Here is a 22,898-nt window from a genome sequence, read left to right as displayed (position 1 = left end):
TTCTTCGGGCTCGAGATGCTGCCGTGGTGGTCCAGGCCAAAGTAGAGTTGGTGTTGGGTTGACACAAGGCGGGGTGCTTGGTGAGGGAATGAAGATGGAGCTGACTTCCCGTCTGGGTTGTGTTTCCCCAGAAGAGCTCGATGCGGGGCAGCCGATGGACCTTGATGGACAAGTCAAGGATCCCAAGTTGGCGATAATAGAACAATCAGACGCAGGCGTATTGGAGGAAGAAAGAGGCAGGCACTTTTGAATTTCTGTCCTTCCACGTTGGTAATCAGATTAGATTGCGATGTTGCCTGAGGCAAGATATGGGCGTGACTGCTTTACGCTTGCAGAGCCGCTTCCCGGCAGTTACCGCCTTCCTTTGGATGGCAACTGAGAGAAGGCAGATCAGTGGTTTGGGTTTCAGGGGCAGACAGCGGGGCAGGAAGGTGGGGCAAGACGCTGTGGTCGAGGCAAGAGCGGGCCGTTGGGTTGGTGGGGTCCATCCTACCCAGTCCCAAGTGCCAGGTTCCAGGTTTCGCCTCTTCCTGCTTCACGCTCTCCCCGAATTCGGTTTCGACTTTCAACCTCCATCTCAATCATCTGCTCAACTGCGGCTGGAGTCACGGCCTCGTTTGGTCTTTTCTTCTTTTCTTCCATCGTATACCCCAACAAGAAACACGACGCGTCCCGACGCGACTCCAACCATTCACCGAAACACGACCCAATCAATATACCATCATTCCGACCACCACCCGTCATTTACTTTTCCTCTTCACTTTCCTCGGGCCTTTACGTGTCATACGCCCCACGGCTTGATTCTATCACGGAAATTGTGTCAACCCGAGTCATCGTTCCTGCGCGGTTGCATCATCGCGAACTTTGTCTTACTGCCTTCACTCTGGTCTTTCCACACACGTTGGCGACGTCGACCTAAGATAATTCAGAATGGGCGATACTCCGGCTCCTCGTCAATACGTGCCATTGACGTGCCATGGACACTCGCGACCCGTTCCTCACCTGAGCTTTTCTCCCCTTGAAAAGGAAGATGTCTATTACATGATCTCGGCTTGCAAAGGTGGGAAACCCAAGAAGCAGCACCCCCCGCTACATACATCTAACCTCAGTTTCATTCAGATGGCAACCCGATGCTGCGCGACGGCCAGACAGGCGACTGGATTGGGACTTTCTTGGGTCACAAGGGTGCAGTGTGGCAGGCGAGACTGAGCCCCGACGCCTCGACTGCGGCCACCGCTTCCGCCGATTTCACCGCCAAGATCTGGGACACGCACACGGGTGAATTACTCTACATCCTCCAACACGACCATATTGTCCGCGCCGTTGCGTATCCCTTTGATCAATCAGGAATGGTCGCAACGGGCGGCTTCGAGAAGAAACTCCGCATCTTTGACTTCCACGACCAGAAGCCGACTCCTGACCCGTCCGGGAATGGCCCGGTCACCCCGGTCACGATCGAAGCGTCCCGAGCATTCGAGATCGGCGAGGGCGTGCACAAGGAGGCTATCAAGTTCATCATCTGGGCTCAAGACCCCCGGGTCCTCGTCACCGCGTCGGGTGACACACTCCGTTGGTTCGACCTGCCCAGCAGGAGTTGTATCCGGGAGCTCCGCCTGGAGGGAGAGATCAAGTCGTGCGAGCTTGTGTCCTTGGCCCCGTCGTATAGCTCGCCCACCGACATTGGCGGCGGCCTTCCTGTCCTTGCCGTTGCTGCTGGAAAGACTGCCTACTTCTGGGGTGGGCCGAGAGCCGAAGACGAGCTGAAGCAGATCAAGCTTCCCCACGGAATTGCAAGTGTTGGTCTCGACCTAAAGGGCCGCAAGTTTGTGGTGGGAGAGGAGCCAGGCACCTGGGCTCGGGTGTACAGTTGGGATGATGGAAAGGAGTTAGACGTTCACAAGGGCCATCATGGACCTATCTGGTCCATTGCCTTCTCCCCTGATGGCAATTTATACGCGACAGGGTCTGAGGATGGTACGATCAAGATGTGGAAGAACTGCGAAGGCTTCTATGGACTGTGGCGAGGCGGCGTGTCCGTCAACGGCTCAGACTAGGAGGCAGACACACGCCCCATCGACAATGTGTCCGACAACATTGCTACCAATTTGCCTCAAGACACCGCAAGCAACGGCCGTGGGCTGAACGGAGAGGCGAACTCTCCAAGTTCCGAGTCTACCCTTGCACCTCCAGCAACGGAGCAGCCAGAATCGTTAACCGACGGTGCGACAAAGAGCATTGGGAAACTCCCATCCAAGGCTTCTGTTGTTGTTGGGCGTGGTTCGGAGTCGTCTTGTTCGGGCCAGCAATTGAACACCGTGGACAAGGACCAATCTTCGAAGGCGCGCTGCACCTGTCCATCGTGTCCTGAGCATAGCCCCCAAAAGAAGGAAGATGACCTCCTGCAAGAGTTTCTCCGGCGTTCAGCTATGCATATGATCCACGCACAAAGGCCCACGCGTTGAGTTTCGATTACCAGAGCCCTCATTTTTAGGCGGTTATCTGCTCTACCCTCAACGAGCTGAATTATATTTTATGATAGAGGGTTATGAAGTCGGCCATACACGCTGCACTTTTAGTCATATGGCGGCCGCGAGATGGCTTCTTTAGATCTGCCTACATGTTAGGCTCAATGGTTTTTCTTTGGGATGATACTGGGGCTGGTGGCCAGATCCGGAGCCGGACCTTGTGGGTTTGATCCAACGGGCATTGGGCAACGGGGCCACCACACCTGTCAGCCAGGAAGAAAACGATGAGCTTCGAGTATGATTGACAAACAAACCATAGTTCAATGGCAAATTCTGATAAAGCCGGATTTCACAATTGGCCCAAAATTAGCATGTGTGACGCTTCAGACTGGGACCTCGTCCCGTTTTTGGACTCGAGCCTGTTCATCAGAGATCTCCTCTACTTGTAGGCTTCCAGGTTTGTTGACATGAGAATGATCTCACCTTGGGTGGTGTTCGAACCCCATCTTTTGGCCATCTGGGGATCCCCACTTCAGGACCCCAAACTGCCCCTCAGGGCCCGTGGTCTGGGGATGGATGGGCCAATGCGGGGCTGTCCTGCCCCCTGGGGGGTCTAAGACCAGCCGCGTCTTAAGCCTTGGCGCGTTGGTTCCATCTTGTTCCAACCTCCAACATCCAACTTCGCATCCAACAGCTGCTTGAGCCTGGCTACCAGATAGCTCCCCGGTGATCCATTGGGCTACCACACGTATTCGTTTCTATTGCAGCATTATCAAACATGGATGAAGACTACGCTAGCTCCGAGAATGAGCAGGACGAGCTCATGGAAGATGCCGACGATCTCGACGCCGAGAACGAAGCCGACGAGGACAATGAGGAGGAAGACGAGGATGCCGACGACCAGGACGAGCCAGACAACGAACCCGAAGGAGAGCCCGAGGCCGAAGCTGAGGCAGAAGACGGCGAACCGCTCGAAGCTTCCCAAGCACCAGGGGCAGAATCCCAAACAACAGCGCGAGCATCTGCTGCGCCCACAACTCCTGGCGCCTCGAAATGGCGACCCATTTTGCGGCAAGAATACATCGATGCCGTTCTCTATGACATCGTCCCCACCATGGCCGCCCCCCAGGCCACCAGCATCAACGCCCTGGCCGTCACCCCTGACCTGCGCTACTGGTTGACTGGCGGTTCGGACGGCTATGTCCGCAAATACGACGGCATGGGCACGATCAATGGCAAGCAACAGCTCACCGTGGCCCAGCGCCACCCTTTCGTCGACAGCGTTGTCAAAGCCGGCGTGCTCATGAGCTATTGGGAAAACGAGGAGCCCGCCCCGCCGAACGCCCGACCAGAAGATCGTGTGTTGTCGCCCGTTTACAGTCTTGCCGTGCACAGCGGAGCCTTGTGGCTCTTGAGCGGCCTCGAGAGCGGAGGGATCAACCTGCAGAGCGTGCGCCATGACGAGGGGAAGAGGATACACTGCCTAACCGGCGGGCATACGAATGCCGTGAGTGTGCTGCAGCTGGCGCCAGACGAAAAGAGCGTCCTCAGTGGGAGCTGGGACAAGACGGTGCTGGATTGGGACTTGAACAACGGGAATATCATCCGCCGGTTTGAGGGCAGTGGCGGTCAGATTTCGGCCATCGAGCTGCGCCCGGCCAGCGGCGCACCGATCCCTGCTGAGGCTGGTGTAGTGCAGCCCAAGAGCGAGACTTTCTTCGCAGAGTCGAAGCCTAAGGTGAATAGCTTCTTCACCTCTGGCAATGAGGAAAGGGCCAATGATGACGGCGGTCCCCGGTCGCCAGGGGACGAGTCCTTGTTTGGCAGTACTGGCGGGTCTCTCTTTGGTGACAATGACACCATTGGTGGCGGTGGAGCGTTCGGGGAAGAGGACGACGAGTTTTCCCGGGCCATGCTCCAAGATGATGCCACCAATCATGGCTTGGATCATGGTGGTGACTTCACCATGGGCGAGGCCGAGATGGCTTCAGGGACCGCGATGGATCTTGACGCACCATCTTCCACCGACCCACCACCATCATCCACACAAAACGGCGTTAACAAGCAACACTCCGAGGCGGCCCGTAGCGGCGATGGATCTAACAGTGAAACCGTCGGGAGCAGCGGGACCGTACAAGGAACGTCCGCAGAGCCCGGCGACGCGACTCAGACTGCCCAGGCCTCCCAACAACCACAACAACCATCATCCACTTCCACAGACCCAACGAGTAGCGGCGGCCAGCAATCCACCTCTGAACCACCAGCCCAATCCCAACAACCCCCGGCCTCACCCACCATGGTCCTCTCCTCCTCCGCGCCCCCGACAGCCCACGAACCGACGCAAACCTCGGCCAGCACCTTCCTCGCCGCCGCCATTGACGGCACCATCCGCATCTGGGACCGGCGCGTGCCCAACCCCGTCGCGCGCATCAACAACCGCCGCGGCGTGCCGCCGTGGTGCATGGGAGCGTGCTGGTCGCCCGACGGCAACTTTGTCTACGCGGGCCGGCGCAACGGCACCGTCGAGGAGTTCAGCATCCACAAGGCCACCAGCAGCTGGCAGCCCGAGCGCACGCTCAAGTTCCCGGCCGGGTCCGGCGCCGTCAGCTGCGTCCGCGCCATGCCCAACGGTCGCCACCTCGTCTGCGCGTCGCACGATATCCTCAGGCTGTACGATCTCAAGGACGGGTCGGCGTTTAAGCATAGCAAGGTGCCCTTCATCATCATCCCCGGACCCCCGAGGGCGGGTGTGATTAGTCAGTTGTACATTGATCCGACCTGTCGCATCATGATATCCACGGCGGGGACTAGGGGTTGGGACGGCACGTCGACCGAGGTGATGATTGGGTATGAAATTACCGTGGCGAAGCCTTAGGAGGTTCAGCGGCTGCGCGAATGGGAGAGGTGTGGGGTAGGGTATTTGGAGGCGTGGGCGTGGTTTTTGGAGTCGTCGTGGAATCGGTGTTGGTGAGGAGGGTGCTGATAGTATAATGGGTGGTTCAGGTTGTGGAGTAGGTAATGTTGTGCGTGTGATACATTGTGGAAGTCGGGAGTTGTTAAGAGGCTGCTACATACAAGGGGGATGGTCTTCATCCACGTGTCGGTGTCGTTAACTCCCGGTACACAGAGGTGGGAGAACAGGGTTGGGAGGATTTGTGTCGGTCGGCCGGTTGGTGTTCTCCATCTTTACCAGGTACTTGAGCGATGAGAGGTTGGTATAATACCCTTCGTGATGAATCCATTGGCGTTTGGCCTAATTTCCGCGTTCTGTGTTCTGGTTCCTGATCAGTTTGAGAGAAACATGGCCCAATTTAAGTCAAATGGACCTGGTATTCACTCCGGTGTCCACGCAGCAAATCATGGGCTCGATGGTGACTGAACAGTTCACAAGTATCCTCACAGAGCTTTTGTACATACAGCTCCGACCATGCGGAGTAATAAGAAATAGAAGGACATTCATTCGTGGTTTTACTCCGATATGCCTCTCCCAGAGAGCCTCATATGCCTCACAGCAACAACCATTCCTCTGGTTTTTGACCCAGCCAAGTACCAGCAAAATCGCAAAGCCAAATCCTCCGTAACCAGAGGAACCTCGGGTCATACCCTCTCATACAGACAAAAAAATTCCATACATGACAAGCGACATGGGTACGCAAACAACACACCTAACAGAAGGCAACGAACTCTTCCACCGCCAATGCGGGATAACCATCGATACCAGACAATCGACATTTCCAGCTCAAAGCTGAATCAGCAAGTCCTCATCTCCCTCATCTTCGGTCTCGTAGTGACGACGCTGTTGTTCCTGTTCCTGAGCAAAATGCAGTTCCGGGTTCGCTCCGACACTCACGCTCCCAAGAGGAGAGGGAACCAGCGGCGTGGGCAGGCCAGAACTCCCTGGAGCCTCATCATCCAGCAGCCGTGGCTTGAAAGGTCCTTGGGCCATCGTCGGAGTTGCGGTTGAGGGAGCAAGCTCAAATGAGAGGAGGTCGACCTCTCCGATGAACTTCGCGGCAGTTTGAGGCGGGTCGGCCGGCTGAGTCGCAGCTGCGTGTCCGGCAGCAGCGACCTGGCTGTATGACGATGCGTGAATCGTAATCTTTTGCACGATCCTGTTACCGCCATTGACCCGGCAGCCGTTGTCCAGTATCGTCGTCGGCCGGTAGATGTCTTCGATAACGGTTGGAGAGGAGCGGATGGCGGGCCTCGCGATCTGTGCTTCGAGGAAGTCGTTCATCCTGACCGTTTCACGCCACTTGGCTGCCCCGCCAGTTGTCAGCTTTGTCCCATTTTCCTTCCGACTCTTTGCAGAACCCCCGTTGATATTGTGATGCGCGCCGCCTTGCTTGCTTTGGCCACGCTGGCTTGTGGGCCCCAGGGTTTGTTCGGAGGTCTTTCCCTGGGACATCGATGCGACCAAGCTCTCGTCCGCGTCCAGTCCCATCCCTATCATCCTTTCCACAAGGGTAAGAGCGTGGTTAGTCTGGGGTTGGGTGGCTTGACCTTGCTGTCGGAAGGCTTCGCAGTCGCACGAGCACAACTGTCCGCAGTTCCTTTGGCAGCCGTGACCACAGGGGAGCGCGCTCCGACACGGTTGGTCGCACGGAAGCATCTCATGAGGCATTCTATTTTCCCCGTCAGTATCATCAACTCAATAGACTGTAAACGGTGAATGCTTCACTTACGGATGACAGTTGATCTGGCAAGGATGGCCGCAGTGACGCCACCTTCCACAGGGTTGATCACACCCACCGGCATTTCCATCCCAGTCCCCAATCTCTCGAATCCAAGTCTCCTTTCCATGGTTTTGGCACACAATCGGCATCCCGGCGATGCTGCCAAACATGCCCTGGTTTGCGAATCCTTCGCAGATCTTCCTCCAGAGTTCCTTGGAGGCCTCATGAGCGCTCAGAACATTCTCGACGTTGCCGAAAACATAAAAACCCCGGCGGGCACGGCTAATGGCAACAGTAGCACGACGGGGATCCTCCAGAAACCCAACCGCGAACGGCCTGTCCAGCTGGGGACTCCTGACCATCGAGAGAAGGATGACATCGTTTTCTTCGCCTTGGAAGGAGTCGACGGTGCAGACATTGAATTGAAGGCCAGGAATGGACGGATGGCGGTTCAGTTTGTTCAACAACACCTTGCGCTGTCCCTTGTAGAAGGTCAACACGGTAATGCGCTGAGACTCAGTTCCGTTTGCCACAAGGTAGGCAAAGAAGTTGGCAATCATCTCCGCCTCCATCTCGTTGAACTTGCTGAACTCAGAATTCATATCTTCCGGCCAAGTGTGATGGAACAACCAGCAATTCCGGCCACCCATTCCGGGAACATCCGGACGGTTCTCAGGGTCGGTGACAGAAGGATGGTCCTCGAGGCCTTCGTAAAACGGCATCACAATCTCACGAAGCTCGGGCTTCATGCGGCGTTGCTTGTTGAGCATGACGACCTGGTTCCCCAGGTTCACCATTCTTTCGAACAACGAGATGTTGAGATTGTAAGGCGGATCTCCGAGATGGATGATGTCGCATTTCGGCGCCAGTTGTTTATGGTCACCAACAAGAATTAGCTGCTGCAGTGTGGGATACAGAGCCGAAACGATGTTCGCCTCACGTGTTTCCGCCGCCTCTTCGATGAGGAGGGACACTGGCTGCATGGCGGCGAGACACCCTCGATACTTGCTCAGTCCAGTCGTCGTGCACCCGATGATATCGTAGCATTGAAGCTTGACAAGTTCAACGTTGGCGTGGAACCGGTTAGCCTGGCGTTCTTTGCACAACTTGACATATTTCGTGAGCAATTCAATGAACCTGGGTCTGACGACTTCCAGCATCTTGGACTGGAAGTATTGATAAACGGCGCCACGGAGATTTTCTGGAATCCTAAACAAATCATCGTTCCGAAGAGCGCGTTGAACGATTCGATCCCATGAGGTGTATCCTGCAGGATCCTTGCCAGTCCAGGTGTGCTTGAACTCGATGTGAGTTGCGCGAAAGAGCTCATTCTCATCTTCGACATCCATGTCCTCGATGGCCTCGTCATCATCCCACTCAAACTCTGGGAGGTTTCTTCGGGCCTCGGCCTCGGAACGCTCAGGTTGTGTCACATGTCGGTCGACGCGCAGCGTGGCGGGGATGCGACTGTTGCCCAGCCATAAGGCAAAAGGTCCCAACTCTTCGATCTCTTGGGCGGACTCCATCGAGTCGTCAATGAGGGACTGGTGTTGGGCCCCCGTGATAATGCCGTGCTCCAAAAGGAGATCAGGGTTCAGCAAGCTGTCGCCAAACACGGAATCCCTCAACTCCACAACCTTCGCAATTATCTCTTTCATCTGGATGCGGATCGGTCTCATTTTGCTGTCGCTGGGAAGCGCCCCACAATTTTGTCGCTGTTCATAGATAGTGTGAGGCTTGACCTCTTCGCTCTTGGTTCTTCCTCCGAGGCGGAGGATCTTGATGTCGGCATGCAGGCAATGTACCAGGAGTTGGTCCAATGCATGATTCGTCTGCGCAGCCACGATGATGGGAGGATCGCGGCGCCTCCGTCGATTTCTGACCATCACCTTTATCGCCTCGACAGATGTGAAGGTCTTGCCGGTACCTGGTGGGCCCTGAACGATGGCCAATTCCTTTGAGACGATCCGGTGAAGACCGCGAAGTTGGGACTCATCCGTAGGGCTCTGGCCTTCCAGATTTGGCAAGGAGTCGTTGACGATATCGAACGCCCGTAGCTTGTCCTCAAGCCCCTCTGTACCCGGGCTGATCTCGCTCACAAGCCCGGAGAGATCCATGAGTGGACTTTGCTTCAGAAACTCCGGGTGGTCATCTGTATTGTGCTGGCCGGTAAGGTACTTGTCAAGGGGAGAACTGGTCGTAGTGTGTGAGTTAACTCTTTACCACTGATGAAAGTTTGTGGTACTCACTCGGTCCTGGCAGCATGTTGCAGGCCGATCATCGCATGGCGTGCCGACTCAAAATATCCCCGCATCGACTCGATCATGACCATCTCGAGGTCAGGGTCGATCACGGAATCTACAGGATCCGCCCACATAAGATCAACGGTCGGAGGGTCCTGATCCAAGGCACCCTTGTAGGGACGCTGCATGACGATGGCAAGCTTGCAGATGGTTTTGAAGTTGTCACTTTTGGGGGACAACGCCACAAGCTTGCCGGGCTGGAGACGCTTCGAGAGCAGCCATTGGATCTTGTATCTGGCACGTTCGACGGAGAAGGAGATCCTGACAAGCGGACCAATGGCTGTCATGAGATATTCCCTGATGTACACCTGGAGAAACAGTTAGTCCCGAAGAGTAGATCAGGCCCTTTTGGGGTCTTACTTTGGTGTAGATGTTGGTGTCATCAGTGTCCATCATGGGTTCTCGGCGACGGTGGTCGACATAGCTTCTCACAGAGGCGCGGAGACCTTCTGTAGCTTCACGGCGGAGAATCTCATATTGAGCGGTAAGATACTGGCTCTTTGAGGGCCACGGTTCATTGATTGGGTTCTCCGGGAGCTTGGGTAGGTCCTCCTCCTTGGCTAGGATTTCGTCGAACGTGGGAAACTCGGGCTTTGATTCCCAAGTGTTGCCTTCCTTGGGTCGGAAGTAGACGTGCTGTCGAACAATATCCCAGGAAGTCGCCTGAAAGAACAACGGTGATGAATCGATAGTTAGAAATAACATCCATATGGGAACTCTTAAGAACGTACCTGGGGCACCATGATGACGAGTCGGGGGTTGCTTCAATCGGCTCAGCAACTCGGTGACTGATTCAAGAAACACTGAGGTCCTCTGGAAGATTGATCTGTATGTGACTGACAAACCTCAACAACAATGGGTCTTGTGTCGTGTGAGACGGAAAGAAAAACAGTTGGTGGGAACAGACAGAAAACAATGGGGAAGGTTTATAGACGCGAGGCCGCCCAGAGAATTGCCCAACGAGCAATCTGAGGCAATTGGAGTGGGTTTTCTGTTGACGATTTTTCTTGTTTCGCCTGACGCGGGTTGAGTGGTATGGCGGGCCTCAAGGAAAAATGTGTCTGGACGGAGGGGGAAACAAGGCACCCGGAGATGATGCCTTGGGTAACCTATTAGGACTGAGGTGAGGGTAAGAGCGACCCTGCTGTTTCTTTGCACCGGAGGGACAAGATTGACAAACCACAAACAATCCCTGCATGTGTCCGTCTTTTTCTGTTATCTGCCGGAGCAAACAGAAGCCTGGCTGACACCGTTTGCCGTGGGCGTTTCTCTGAGTTGTTGACTCCATACAACCTTTGAAACAACTCCGGCTTGAGTCTTACACCTGAAGACCGCAAACCTTACAGATCATCGACCGGTGTGTGACCACTCATCCAGGTCAACTCGTTGTCCAACATGAATTGCGCCCCCCAGCCGTTGGGTGTTTCTTCCCACTCCTGGAACCCCTTGATCATGTCATAAAACCCGTTGACGTTGGCCTCGGATGGGTCCTCCAGCAGCCTCGAAATGGCATCCATCAATCCATCTGGCTTTTCTTTCACCCCAGCCAGCACCTTCAAAAACCATTTATGGAACGGGTACAAGACCTCATTGTGTGCCAACACCAGCCGGCCTCCGAACAAAATCAACTTCCTGACCGCCAGCCCCAGCAGGTATCCGTTGTCCTTCTTCCGCCCTTCCTCGCTGAACCACTTCCACGCATCCAGCTGCGCGCGAAATCGCATGATCCTTTCCGTCCTTCCTTCCACAGGATACCGTACCGCTTCGCAAAGCACCTTTTCCAACTCCTCTCTCAACCTTGACTTGCCCTCTCCCTTGCCGCCCTCGTCCACGTCGCCCCGACAAAACACCACCCTCGCTCCCTCCAAAGCCCACCTTGCCGGCTCGCTTCCCCTTGCTGCAACCTCTCGTAAAAACGCCAGACTGACGTACTTGGCGTCGACATAACCACCCTCGTACGCCGCGAGGTCGTGGCTGACAAAAGTCATTCGCTCGCCAGCATCGCGCAGCTTGGCGTGTGCGGCATCGGTGAGAACAATCAGCAGGTCGACGTCGGAGGAGGCGGTTTCAAAGCCGTGTGCGATGGAGCCGCTGAGAAGAATGGCCTGGACATCGGGGTTGGCGGAGAAATAGGCAACCGAGTTGGTAAGGGTGGCGGCGTGGTGGGGATGCATGATGCTTGATGTGTGAATCAAGAGAAAAGGACTGGAAAGACTGCAAGGCACCTGGCGTAGACCTTTATATTGGGGGTTGAGAGTTTTGGAGAGACTCGATCTCATCCATGTTCTTGGGCAAAGTGGTTGAATGTGTGGTCTATAAGTCTTGTATACTCCAACCCCACAGTTAAGTTGCTAACTGGACCACGTGCGGTGCATGAGATGCCGACTCGCCCGCATTGCATACCCATCACGACGTTCGCGTCGTAGGGCTGAAGATTGTGCTCCATTATTTCGGTTTATTCGGTCCGGGAAACGCAGAGAGTAGCCGGCTAATATCTCTCGTCTCTCGTATTAACAACAATTGCTGACCACCATCAACCTATTCAGAACCACGGTCCCTCGAATCCAAACGCGGGGGATCGGAGGCTTCTCCGCGGATGCTTTATTACCGAACTGTGTCTTTCCGGACCAGAGGTACTAACTGTCCTATGTGCCAAGTCATTGTGGTCCATATTCAGATGTGCCCGCTATGTTCTGAATCCTCATGAAGAGCACTGAGGTGAGTGAGTATTAGTGGTCCTTGTTTCAACAGCTCATCGTCGACGACCCCAAGCTGATTCATCATTCTCATATCTCCCTTAAGACTACGAGGAGCCCTAGCTAGGACTATTGGGGGGAGAAGGGGGTCAATCAACTGCAATCAACTGCATAAAATTATACAGAGCTGTCAGGATGAGCAACCGAATACAGGCCAAAATATGTGAGCAGTTTCGGTTAGGTAAGGGTGAGGCGAGTGTGTGGTTGAGCCAGGTTGATGCCTAGGTAAGTGACGTCGAGACGTCAGCGCACTCAGGGGTGTCTTGTCACGTGATTTCGCGCTGAAGCCGTGTCTGCCTGGCATCATGTCACGAAATGGAAATGGTTCTTCAGCCTGTCATCCATCCAAGGTATAAAAGACAGAAGCTCTGATGCTTCGTTGTCTCGAGTGTCTACAATATCACAACGGCGGTTGCTGAGATCAGAGATCGCTAAACCGCCGAAAATGCCCAAACCCAAGAAGGTTGCTATCCCGAGCCCGGACTCTGGGGCGAATCCCACCGCAACATCAGGTTCAAAAAGCAGGAAGCGGAAGAATGTCGAGCGCGATGATGGATACGACGTCCAATCCGGCAACACCAGCCATCCTAGCCCAGCTGTGCCTCAGGCGGACGTGCCTCTTTCTGTAGGAGGCGACGACGCTCCGCTCGAGACCTAGGCCCCCCCAAGCCTTCGAAGACATCTACCTGCGCGCCACTACCCAGCGCTTCTACGTCCTGTCGCGCACGCGCGTCGGCACGCCCGACTGCCCTGAAGAAAAAATCGAGCTGACGGGGTCCACGGGCAACGTCTACACGGTGACCATCTCGAGGTTGCCCTCGTGCGACTGCCCACATGCGCGCAAGGGGAACCAGTGTAAGCACCTCGTCTGGGTGCTGGCGAAGGTGCTACGCGCGCGGCGCGACCTGGTCTACCAGCTCGCGCTGCTGAGCTCGGAGCTGCGCGAGATACTCGACGGCGCGCCGCCGATCGAGAACGAAGCGGAGGCGGACGGCAAACGGAAGCCGGTCGGGGGGGACTGTCCGATCTGCTTCTGCGAGATGGAGGCGGATGGGAAAGGCACCGAGGCCGTGGTTTGGTGCCGCGCGACTTGTGGGCAGAATATCCACAAGGGATGCTTCGAGACATGGAGGGCAATGAAGATGAGGGACTACGGCGCCAGCGGGGTGACCTGCCCGTATTGCCGGAGCGTTTGGGAGGATGATGGGGATATAGTCAAGGACGTTGTGAAGGACGGGGAGCGCAACGAAGAAGGTTATGTCAATGTCGCGGACCAGCTCGGTATCAGCACGCGGCGAGGTGAGTTTTGCCAGTGGGGCATCGTAATTGGTATCCGCGAGACGGTTGACTAACTCTTCCCTCAAGACCACAGCACATACAGTTGGTGGCACTCTCGCCGTAATTATTATCGGCGCCGATATTAATGAGCATACCATCTGTATGCACTTCCTCGCCGGTTGGTGTGACAAACCACCCACCGCATCATCAAATCTTTGTTCGTCCCTCAAGAAGTCGCTGGGAGCAGACTGCCCGCGGCCCGACCCGGCCAAGGACCCGTAGAAGGGGTGGAAAGGTTGACTCTCCGATATGCAACCATGCAACCATCACCAGAAAGAATCTAAGCTTATTAGCTGGAACCAGGTTGCAGAACCGTATTTATCGCACTCGCAGCATTCTGCAATGCATCTATGATGATTTTTCTTGTGGAGGTAATTATCTTCGAGATATCGGCCATCTTACGCGTACTGTGCCTTGTGTTCGAGGTTCCATTGGCTTGTTGGTCTTTCAACTGCTGCAAGCAGGTGACCTATCCGAGTTGCCGTCCATCCGGAACCGATTCCGACTCGCCAGAGAAGCAGGGAAAGGATTTGGAACGTCGTGATGCAGCGATGGGCTATGATTCTCTTGCAGAAGCTGCGGGGTCGATGTTCAGACGCAAGGTGTAGCACTCGTGTGAGCTACAACACGAAAAAAAAAACTCACTTTTGCGCTCAGGGCTTTCAAGAACAGCGGAACATCCAAAGGGCTGTGACCGTCGTTTGTCGCCCGGACAAATGTATAGGGACCCAGGAAACAGGCTAAACCCATAACTTTATGAATGATGGTTTGTCGTTGTCGGTGGGGGATAGGGGCCCCGTGCTCTGCTTCCGTAATTTGCCCAATGCCATGTTGTTGACCGGGGCCGGGAAGAACTTCCCCGGTAAGTAGGTGCAGCGAACTAGTGTTGACATGCGGCCATCATGCCGACAAGGCTCGGAACATACGTACATACACTAAGGTGAGGTAACGGATGCATGTACATACATACGTGGAGCGCAGCAGGACATTTACACAGCCAATCGTAAGAATCATCACTTATATCTCAAAGTTCCATTGTAAGGGTTGTTGGCTTTAACCCGCAAATGGGACTCTGCATCGTTCAGTGCCATCCAGCCGGATTTCAAGATGGATTGTGTGTTTAGGGGAATTTTCTGACCAAAAGCGAGAACTTGTTCTCCCGAGGTCAGCCCCGAAAACCAGCATCTGCAGACCTCGAGTCTCACTTAACCAACTTGGTATATTCAAGAACTTTTGTGGCTGGCCTCGGCCATGCGTGACCAATATTGGGAACTTGATGCAGGCCAGCCACCTGTGCCTTGGCCCTGTCCATACTGTCCTAGCTGTGTGCCAGGGCAGGATGTTTCCTTTCCCTTTCGGCTGCATGCTCACACCATCCGGGGAACCGGGTCCCCCACTCGAGAAGCATGCGGTTCCGCGTGGGTTTCTCCAAACCAGCCTCTTGGTTGTCTTTAAAATCCCTTTCTTTTTTGTTGGCCCCGCTGCCTGCCCCGGGAGGATCCGTCGTGTCTTTGTTAGCTTCTATCTGTCCCGGGTTAAGTTACCGGTATTCTGGTCAACGTCGTCTTTGACGGTTGGACACTCGAGCTTGAACATCCGCGCATCGAAACACCCACAACAGCAAGTATCATGAGCGCAACCGCCGCCGGAGGAAGCAAATCGCCAACCCCGGCGTCCCCAGCCCCGGCGTCCCCAGCCCCGGCCGTGGAGGTGCCGGCCGAGGAAAGGCCCATTGAGGTGGACAATGTCAGTGGTTTCCCGGGTGTTGTTTCATAGTTATGTTGTGTTTTAAACCTCTCTTGGGCTTCATCCCGGCGTTGTGGGAAGTTCATGGAGCTGATCTCGTTACCTTTTCCCCGAATATAGGACGGCGATGATGGCGACTCGGCCATCAATGTGGACGACATGTAAGTTGCACCCGGCGGTCCCCGACCATACATATACTGTTGATTTGATGCTCTTATACATGTGCGATTTTTCACTTGCTAACCCTGGTCCAGGTCCTCCCTCACCGCATCCATCACTTCCAGCGTTGTCAACTACCCGATCGAGCACGGTCGGCGGTACCATGCCTTCCGGAGCGGAGGTACGCCCCCATTGTTGTTCATCCGGCGGCAGCGGCAGCGGCAGCACGGGTGAATGTCGATTCTACCTCTAGTAGATGTGCAGTGGTGGGAGACTGACCTGCCTTGTGTGAATCCCGTCATGCAGTCTATCCTCTGCCCAACGACGACCTTGAACAGGACCGTCTTGATCTCATGCACTTGGTCCTGACGAAGCTTATTGGCGACAAGCTGTTCCTGGCTCCGATCGACCCGGACAACGTGCACCGCGTTTTGGACATTGGCACCGGCACCGGCATTTGTACGTTTTTGCATCTGTTTCTGCGCTGGGTCTCCCAATTTCCTGCGTCAACCACAGCTGACGAAAGTGGCCAACAGGGACCATGTCCTTTGGTGATGAGTATCCGCAAGCACAGGTCGGCAGATCTCCCGAGAAATCCGCATCATGTTTCGGGACGACGCGCAGTTTCTAACATTGAAAGTCGGGAATAGGTCTTGGGTAATGATCTGAGTCCCATTCAGCCACCGTGGGTTCCGCCCAACGTCAAGTTCGAGGTCGATGATGTTGAAGAACCGTGGGTCTACTCGGCACCGTTCGACTTTATCTTTTGCCGCTACATGCTGGCCTGCATCCAGGACTGGCCGAAGCTCGTCCGAAACGCCTACGAGTACGTCCTTCTGCTCGCCTGACCTTTCCGCAGGCTCTCAACTTTTAGCTCCCTTGGTCCGCTAGCAAGCTGACTCTCTCTCTCTCTGTAGCAACCTCGCCCCCGGCGGTTGGGTCGAGTTCCAAGACTTTGATGTCCAGTACTACTCCGAGGACGGCACGCTCCCGGAGGACTCGGCCATGTACCAGTGGATCACGAAGCTCGTTGAGATTTGCAACAAGATCGGGCGCGACCCGCGCCCCGGCAGGTCGCTGGAGAAATGGGTGAGAGACGCTGGGTTCGAGAACGTCGAGCACCACAGGTTCCGCCTGCCCATCGGCAGCTGGCCCAAGGATCCTGAGCTCAAGAAGCTCGGCCAGTACAACCTCGCCCAGATGCTCAGCGGCCTCGAGGGCTTCTCGCTCCGCCTGTTCTGTACCATAGAGGGCTGGAGTCAGGAAGAGTTGCTCGTGCTGCTGGCACAGGTTCGCCAGGAGATGAAGAATCCCAAGATTCACGTGCAGTATGATTAGTAAGTGATGTCATCGTGGGGGTGTTGTGACGGGGTGGATTGCTGACGGTTTACAAACAGCCATGTCGTCTACGGTCAGAAACCGGCAGCGAAGTAGGCGGCGATTGTTTCCGTGGGGGGAACTGGTAACATTCCCCCTCGTCGGCGCGACTCTTGGGGTGGAGGCGGCCATGGTGATTTAGGATGCACTCGTATGTATGAACGTCGGAGTGGTGGCATGCTGCTTCTTGTCATTGTCATGTCATCCCGTTATGTGTTTTCTGGATCTTGTAACGGCGTGGCGTCCTCAGATCATGTTGATATCTCTGATAATCTTGATGAAATACCTACCTAGGTAGTGTATACTCAGGCACCCCAACAGTCCGAGCAAGTCCCCGATGCTGATGATACTCGGGCTTGATGTGTCACCCTTCCTGATCACTTTTCCATGACATTTCGTGGGTCAATCGTTGGACGACGAGTAGATCTCACTGACGAGATGTTTATTGTCTACTTGGTACCCAGGTCCCCCGTGTTTAGCAGGACAACGCCCAACCCGAACAACTATGAAGTTCAGAGAAGGTCGTGTTGGTTTCTCGTCATGGCATAGGTCAGCACGCATATGCAAGAACCTGCGGATGGGAGCTGAGGTGAGATGCTCCGAGAGAACAGAGACCAGTAAAACCAGCTGGTTACATGCATGCCGCCGTACAAAGCAGTTCGCGACGTGGCGGCTCTTGTGTTGTACCAAGGCCGGAAGAAATCGGTAAGTACGCATCCGAATCGGCGGAGAAGAGCACGAGGCTGGCAGGTGACCGTCCAAAGATGTAGGTTGTTGAGGTGATTGAGGCGAGAGGATTCAAGCTGAGGCTCTGGTGATGTGATCTTTGCGTTTCCCCAAACTGAAGGGCATGGGCTAGGATGAAAGAGGACGAAATTGAGGACGACGCCAAGCGCCCAGTGGCTTGGGGAAAAGCTTGGCTCTGGCCAGGTGCGCCGGCGCAAAGCCGGTTTTCTCTGCGATCCACCAAGACAGATCTTAGGTCTCAGCTTGGGTCCCTTCGTCAAGCTATCCCCTTCTGGTTCGGCCGCCTGAAGTGCCAATCCACGCCGTATGACTCCAATTCCGTCATGTTGATGTGATCCATGAGTTGCCGTTGATGCGGGGCAATATGGGACACTTCAGAGTCCTCGAAGCGACCAAACTCATCAAGATTTGGCAAGATTTGGGGTTGACGTGAGGGTGATTTCTCCCCGCAATCTGCCTCGCAAGCCACAAGCATCAGATCCCTGGCTGACACGGGCCTCTTTTAGCTCCTTCGGGTGGTTGACACGGGCCAGCCACAGGGGGATGTTAGGTTGCCGTTTGTTCCAGTGCAACGATATTCCGCTGAATTGGAACAGCAGATTCGTAGAGTTGTCTCCATGCGCCAGAAGCGCGAGATGACGCCAGAGGACGGCTTGAGGCCGCGTGAGGCAGCCGCCTGCATCTGGCAACGATCTTCTTTCTGGCCTGGACTGTGAGGTCTGGGACGGGACGCCGTAAGGCTGTGAGTCACCTAGCCGAAGCAGCGGGGATTGCGAGATTCAGCTGGGCGTCCCAAACCAGTAGATGCCCAGTTGATGCCTGCTTTGTTGCCTGCAGAGATGCAGGGCCACCATGCAACACCACAACGACAGACGGTTGGGAGGCGTTCAAGGGGGCGGCTGACTGAGAACGCTGACATGCATCGTCGTCCGCCGTAAAAATGACATAAAATCCCCAGCGCCCGATCCTGACGGTCATGCTCTCCAGATCGTATTTCTCGTTCAAACAAACGGCAGACTGGGTGTTCTCTTCTGATGTCCTGACCGTTCTGTTGTTTTGTTCCCCGTTTTCCACATTGACACGATAGTCAACACACACCCAGTTTATGCGAACAACGCACACAGGGACATCGACTAGCAAATCCGAAACAGCCGAAATGCCCCGCTGCTGGCCGTTGAAGTTCCGCTCCCGCAAGGCCGGGAAGGGGAAGCTTCCTGACAGCGAGTCCACTGCCTCGGGCACCTCCCTTGCTACCGACTCCAAGCCCGAACAGAAGGACAAGGAGAAGGTGATCAAGGATGAGAAGGCCGAGGACAAGAAGGAGGAGGAGAAGAAAGACGGCGCCAAGACCGACGAAGAGAAGGACGAGGACAAGAAGGATGATGACGAGAAGAAGGACGACGATGAGAAGAAGGAAGAGGAGGGCGAGAAGAAGATTATCGTCGGCTCCGTCAGCGAGGCCAAGAACATCTACAAGGGCCCCAGTGACGACGACGGCAACTGGACCTGGGTCGACAAGTATCCCGATGACGTCGAGGAGGCGGCAGAGAACGAGGAGACGGCCAAGTACGCCGTGCTCGTTCGCAACCAGAAGAGCCAGGACAGCCGCAAGAAGCTCGAGGCCCATAGCATCGTCATCCAGTCGCCGCAGATCCGCCATGCCCTCGCTGAGATCATGGCTGACTACCCGGGCGTCGCCTGCGAGCTGTCGCGCCTCGAGTTCGAGGCTCCTTTCAAGCCTTTTGTGCACCGATGGTACGGATTTTGCTTAAATATCCCATGGTCACCGCATCCTAACCTTTCGCAGGGAAGCATTTGTCGGCTACCTTGACAAGCCCGACCTCGACGAGAAGACGCGCAACGACATGAAGGTGCTGGTCGACATCCTCAAGTACGAGGTTGGCGCCGACGTCCAGCAGTTCCAGGACTACGTAAAGATCGGCGTTGTCACATTCAAGGACCTGTGGATGATCTTCCAGCCGGGCGGCGTCATCCTGGCGTCGCAGAACGGCCCGCTCAGCGCCTTCGAGGTGGTCGAGACCGAGTACATGGCCAACAACTGCGGAAAGTTCCTGCGCGTGCGCTGCGACTGCGTCGATTACAGCGGCAAGGAGTTTGGCCGCTACACCGAGATCATCGACATCCCCGAGTTCATCGGCACCAAGAAGATCACCCGGCTGCGCGCGTACCCGCTGCAGTTCCACGAGAAGAGGGATGAGATGGCAGCCAAGCTGATCGCGCGCGGCGCCATCTTCGAGCAGCTCGCCGGCCACCACTACAAGCAGTACTCGGGCCGGGCCATCACTTGGGACCGCGAGGGCAACGAGGTGGATATTGAGATCTCGGGCCGCATCATTGTCGATATTGACAGCTTCAACCGCTTCTCGCCGTGGCGCGTGCGCTACCTCAACGAGTGGAACGCCAAGGACCAGGACCGCTTCACCAAGTACAAGGAGGAGAACGGCATCCCCGACGACAAGTTCGTCCTGCCGCCACACTACCGCATGCTCGCGCGCGCCCGCACCCGGGGGTACTCGCTCAAGTTCAAGAAGTGGCTCGACTTTTTCGTCGAGCAGATCTCCGAGGTCCAGTGGAACAGCAACGCCTTCGACCGGCTGGTGCTGCCGCCTGACCAGAAGGAACTGATCCTGTCCTTCTCCGAGTCGCAGCTCAAGGGCAACAACTTTGACGACGTCATCCAGGGGAAAGGCAAGGGCATCATCTGCTTGCTCTCGGGCCCGCCGGGCGTGGGCAAGACGCTCACGGCCGAGGCGGTCGCCGAGAACCTGAAGGTGCCGCTGCACATGCTGAGCTCGGGCGACCTGGGCTCAGACCCGTGGGAGGTGGAGCGCGAGCTGCAGTCGATTCTGGAGCTGGTGGCCCGGTGGAATGCCATCCTCCTGCTCGACGAGTGCGATGTGTTCCTGGAGGCGCGTAGCACGCACGAGCTCGAGCGCAACAAGATTGTTTCCATCTTCCTCCGGACGCTGGAGTACTACGAGGGTATCATGTTCATGACCACCAACCGAGTCGAGGTAAGCCGATGAACCCAGACATGCAAAGATACAAAACGTGATGCTAACGGTCTCACTTCAGGACATCGACGCGGCCTTCCAGTCCCGCATCCACGTCAGCATCGAGTACCCGGACCTCAACACGGCTGCGCGCAAAACCATCTGGACCAACTTCCTGCGCGGCTCGAGCATCAAGAGCTCGCTCACGGACCAGGACATTGCCGAGCTGGCGACGCTCGAGCTCAACGGCCGGCAAATCAAGAATGTGCTCAAGACGGCGCAGCTGCTGGCTGCCCGCAAGAAGAGCCCGACCCTCGACCGCGAGTTCATCGAGACGATTCTCGTCATCGAGAAGAAGCGTCCCGGCGCGCCACAGCAGATGATGCATTACCTGTAAGGGTGAGATTGGCTGTTGGGGTTGAGATGAAGCCTTCATGGTTCGGGTTACGGTCTTCGGGATGGGGCGTTATCAAGAGGGCGTGCATATCGGTTTGCGGGAGGGTGACATCTACATGTGCAGTGGTCTGGGACTTGGGTAAGCAGGGTGTGTATATACTACCTTGGTGTGCCTGGCGTTGTGGGCCTTGGGTTTCTTGGGCGGGTTGGTCTCGGTCTGGTCGGTCTCTGTTTTTCGCTCTTCGGAATGCATAACGCTTCTGGTCACTTTTGCTTATGTCATACAAGCGTTCCATGTTGATCTCACGGCGTTTATTTGGTGCCTTGCCGATGATCGGCTGTGTTGCAGCCACTTCCATGCCATAATGTGTGCCCCCATCACCAACCCGCCATCGCTCCGCCTTCCCGGCCCCACATCGCCGATGGCATCATCACCTCGGCGCGGGATTGGAACGCCAAGCCCCGGCATCACCGGGGGTGTTATGGCGGAGGAGAATGCCGTTGATGGATGGCACCGATAACCGCTTCTTCCCGGAGTTGCAAGCCACATTCATCATTATGCTGCTCTGTAGATGAGGGAATGACATGTTGGGAGAAGGTGTTGGTGGTGTATATGTGCCTGCAGCTCGGAAGGGAGTGTGTTGGAGGACGAAGGAGACTTGATGGGTGATATTCCTGAAGATTTCGGCAGGCAACTCACCTTTTAGTGTCTAAGCACATCGGATCGGATCTCGGCGGATATCTGGGAAAAGATTGCATCTCACCGAGCCGCTGGTGGGCTCAACTAAGGCATCGGGGACGATCGCCGATCGCTGGCCTCCCCCAAGAAATAGTATAAGATGAGAGACATCATGACGCTCTTCGCGTTGGACGAGAATGTGTGATCCAATTCCAACCGTAGAGCCAACGCTGTCTTTTGGCCAAATCCTCAAAAGCGATCCCCGATGATACCACCCAAGTCGCCAACACCTGCTCGCCCGTCATGTGCCCGGCGGCACTTCACAACTGATATCTCCCGCGAATGGGCAGACCTGCTGCTCATCCTGTGCTACTTCATCACCGGCATGCTCGACAGCGCGTCGACATCTGTATGGGGGTCGTTCGTCTCGATGCAAACGGGTACGTCTGCAGGCTTCTCCAACGCTGGCATAACCAAGTGCCAAACCTGACTCTCTTCACCCATCCAGGAAACACGGTCTACATTGGCCTCGGCCTCTCCGTCCCCGGAGGCTCAACACGCTGGATCAAATCCCTGACATCTCTCCTATCCTTCTGCCTCGGCGCATTTGTCTTTAGCCGCTTCCACCGGCACTTCTCTCCCGCGCGACGATGGGTCCTGGTCACCTCCTGCCTGGCACAATTCCTCTTGACCGCTGCCGCCGCCGCGATGGTCACTCGCGCCTCATCCTCTTCATCCGCTAGCAACCACACCAGCAACCTCTTCGCCGCCGTCGACGACCGCCTCGCCTGGGACATCCTCCTCCCCATCGCCCTCATCGCCTTCCAATCCGCCGGCCAAGCCGTCGCCAGCCGCGCCCTCAAGTATCCCGCTCTGACGAGCGTGGTGTTGACGAGCGTGTACTGCGACCTATTCTCGGATCCGGCGCTGTTTGCGGGGCTGCTGCCGACGTTTTCGAAGGAGGAGGGAGCGGTATGGGGGATTGGCAAGAACCCGGACAGGAACAGGCGTGCGGCGGCGCCGTTGGCGCTGCTGCTCGGAGCGTTTGCGGGTGGGTGGTTGGTAAGGGAGCCATTGGGTGTGGCGGCGCCGTTGTGGGCGGCTGCGGGGATTAAGGTGGTGGTGATGGTTGCGTGGATGGTTTGGCCTGGGGTTAAGGAGGTTAGGGAGGAGGGGAGGTTACCCGCTTGAACCTAAAACCTTTATAGTCTTGTTAACTGTCCCTGTATTTTCTTTTCTTCT

General features: G+C 55.8%; 11 protein-coding genes across 11 annotated transcripts; 7 read left to right on the top strand and 4 right to left on the bottom strand.

Moving 5' to 3' along the window:
* Positions 1 to 930: 930 nt before the first annotated feature.
* Positions 931 to 2,054, top strand: VTJ04DRAFT_7355 (uncharacterized protein; the record flags this gene model as incomplete). Its single annotated transcript, XM_069365673.1, has 2 exons — positions 931 to 1,060; positions 1,120 to 2,054. 2 exons carry the CDS (start codon positions 931 to 933, stop codon positions 2,052 to 2,054), a joined length of 1,065 nt encoding a protein of 354 aa, XP_069216684.1.
* A 56-nt stretch (positions 2,055 to 2,110) lies between these two features.
* On the bottom strand, positions 2,111 to 2,485 carry VTJ04DRAFT_7354 (uncharacterized protein; the record flags this gene model as incomplete). The annotated part of the gene is made up of 1 exon (XM_069365672.1): positions 2,111 to 2,485. One exon carries the CDS (start codon positions 2,483 to 2,485, stop codon positions 2,111 to 2,113), a length of 375 nt encoding a protein of 124 aa, XP_069216683.1.
* A 758-nt stretch (positions 2,486 to 3,243) lies between these two features.
* Positions 3,244 to 5,340, top strand: VTJ04DRAFT_7353 (uncharacterized protein; the record flags this gene model as incomplete). The annotated part of the gene is made up of 1 exon (XM_069365671.1): positions 3,244 to 5,340. The coding sequence occupies one exon, from the start codon at positions 3,244 to 3,246 to the stop codon at positions 5,338 to 5,340; it is 2,097 nt and encodes a 698-aa protein (XP_069216682.1).
* A 5-nt stretch (positions 5,341 to 5,345) lies between these two features.
* Positions 5,346 to 5,558, bottom strand: VTJ04DRAFT_7352 (uncharacterized protein; the record flags this gene model as incomplete). The annotated part of the gene is made up of 1 exon (XM_069365670.1): positions 5,346 to 5,558. The coding sequence occupies one exon, from the start codon at positions 5,556 to 5,558 to the stop codon at positions 5,346 to 5,348; it is 213 nt and encodes a 70-aa protein (XP_069216681.1).
* A 646-nt stretch (positions 5,559 to 6,204) lies between these two features.
* On the bottom strand, positions 6,205 to 10,187 carry VTJ04DRAFT_7351 (uncharacterized protein; the record flags this gene model as incomplete). Its single annotated transcript, XM_069365669.1, has 5 exons — positions 6,205 to 7,090; positions 7,151 to 9,334; positions 9,391 to 9,752; positions 9,805 to 10,107; positions 10,176 to 10,187. The coding sequence occupies 5 exons, from the start codon at positions 10,185 to 10,187 to the stop codon at positions 6,205 to 6,207; spliced, it is 3,747 nt and encodes a 1,248-aa protein (XP_069216680.1).
* A 597-nt stretch (positions 10,188 to 10,784) lies between these two features.
* VTJ04DRAFT_7350 (uncharacterized protein) lies at positions 10,785 to 11,618 on the bottom strand (the record flags this gene model as incomplete). Its single annotated transcript, XM_069365668.1, has 1 exon — positions 10,785 to 11,618. The coding sequence occupies one exon, from the start codon at positions 11,616 to 11,618 to the stop codon at positions 10,785 to 10,787; it is 834 nt and encodes a 277-aa protein (XP_069216679.1).
* A 1,027-nt stretch (positions 11,619 to 12,645) lies between these two features.
* Positions 12,646 to 13,760, top strand: VTJ04DRAFT_7349 (uncharacterized protein; the record flags this gene model as incomplete). Its single annotated transcript, XM_069365666.1, has 3 exons — positions 12,646 to 12,762; positions 12,830 to 13,499; positions 13,573 to 13,760. The coding sequence occupies 3 exons, from the start codon at positions 12,646 to 12,648 to the stop codon at positions 13,758 to 13,760; spliced, it is 975 nt and encodes a 324-aa protein (XP_069216678.1).
* A 1,407-nt stretch (positions 13,761 to 15,167) lies between these two features.
* On the top strand, positions 15,168 to 16,877 carry VTJ04DRAFT_7348 (uncharacterized protein; the record flags this gene model as incomplete). The annotated part of the gene is made up of 8 exons (XM_069365665.1): positions 15,168 to 15,284; positions 15,405 to 15,445; positions 15,539 to 15,624; positions 15,750 to 15,902; positions 15,980 to 16,017; positions 16,094 to 16,269; positions 16,361 to 16,780; positions 16,841 to 16,877. 8 exons carry the CDS (start codon positions 15,168 to 15,170, stop codon positions 16,875 to 16,877), a joined length of 1,068 nt encoding a protein of 355 aa, XP_069216677.1.
* A 1,846-nt stretch (positions 16,878 to 18,723) lies between these two features.
* On the top strand, positions 18,724 to 20,978 carry VTJ04DRAFT_7347 (uncharacterized protein; the record flags this gene model as incomplete). The annotated part of the gene is made up of 3 exons (XM_069365664.1): positions 18,724 to 19,322; positions 19,375 to 20,602; positions 20,664 to 20,978. 3 exons carry the CDS (start codon positions 18,724 to 18,726, stop codon positions 20,976 to 20,978), a joined length of 2,142 nt encoding a protein of 713 aa, XP_069216676.1.
* A 26-nt stretch (positions 20,979 to 21,004) lies between these two features.
* Positions 21,005 to 21,232, top strand: VTJ04DRAFT_7346 (uncharacterized protein; the record flags this gene model as incomplete). The annotated part of the gene is made up of 1 exon (XM_069365663.1): positions 21,005 to 21,232. One exon carries the CDS (start codon positions 21,005 to 21,007, stop codon positions 21,230 to 21,232), a length of 228 nt encoding a protein of 75 aa, XP_069216675.1.
* Positions 21,233 to 21,921: 689 nt separating this feature from the next.
* On the top strand, positions 21,922 to 22,847 carry VTJ04DRAFT_7345 (uncharacterized protein; the record flags this gene model as incomplete). The annotated part of the gene is made up of 2 exons (XM_069365662.1): positions 21,922 to 22,096; positions 22,165 to 22,847. 2 exons carry the CDS (start codon positions 21,922 to 21,924, stop codon positions 22,845 to 22,847), a joined length of 858 nt encoding a protein of 285 aa, XP_069216674.1.
* Between the last annotated feature and the right edge of the window lie 51 nt (positions 22,848 to 22,898).

Source organism: Mycothermus thermophilus, assembly GCF_041956435.1.
Source record: "Mycothermus thermophilus strain CBS 625.91 unplaced genomic scaffold VTJ04scaffold_5, whole genome shotgun sequence".
NCBI classification, from domain to species: domain Eukaryota; kingdom Fungi; phylum Ascomycota; class Sordariomycetes; order Sordariales; family Chaetomiaceae; genus Mycothermus; species Mycothermus thermophilus.
This window is presented reverse-complemented; position numbering and strand designations above follow the sequence as displayed.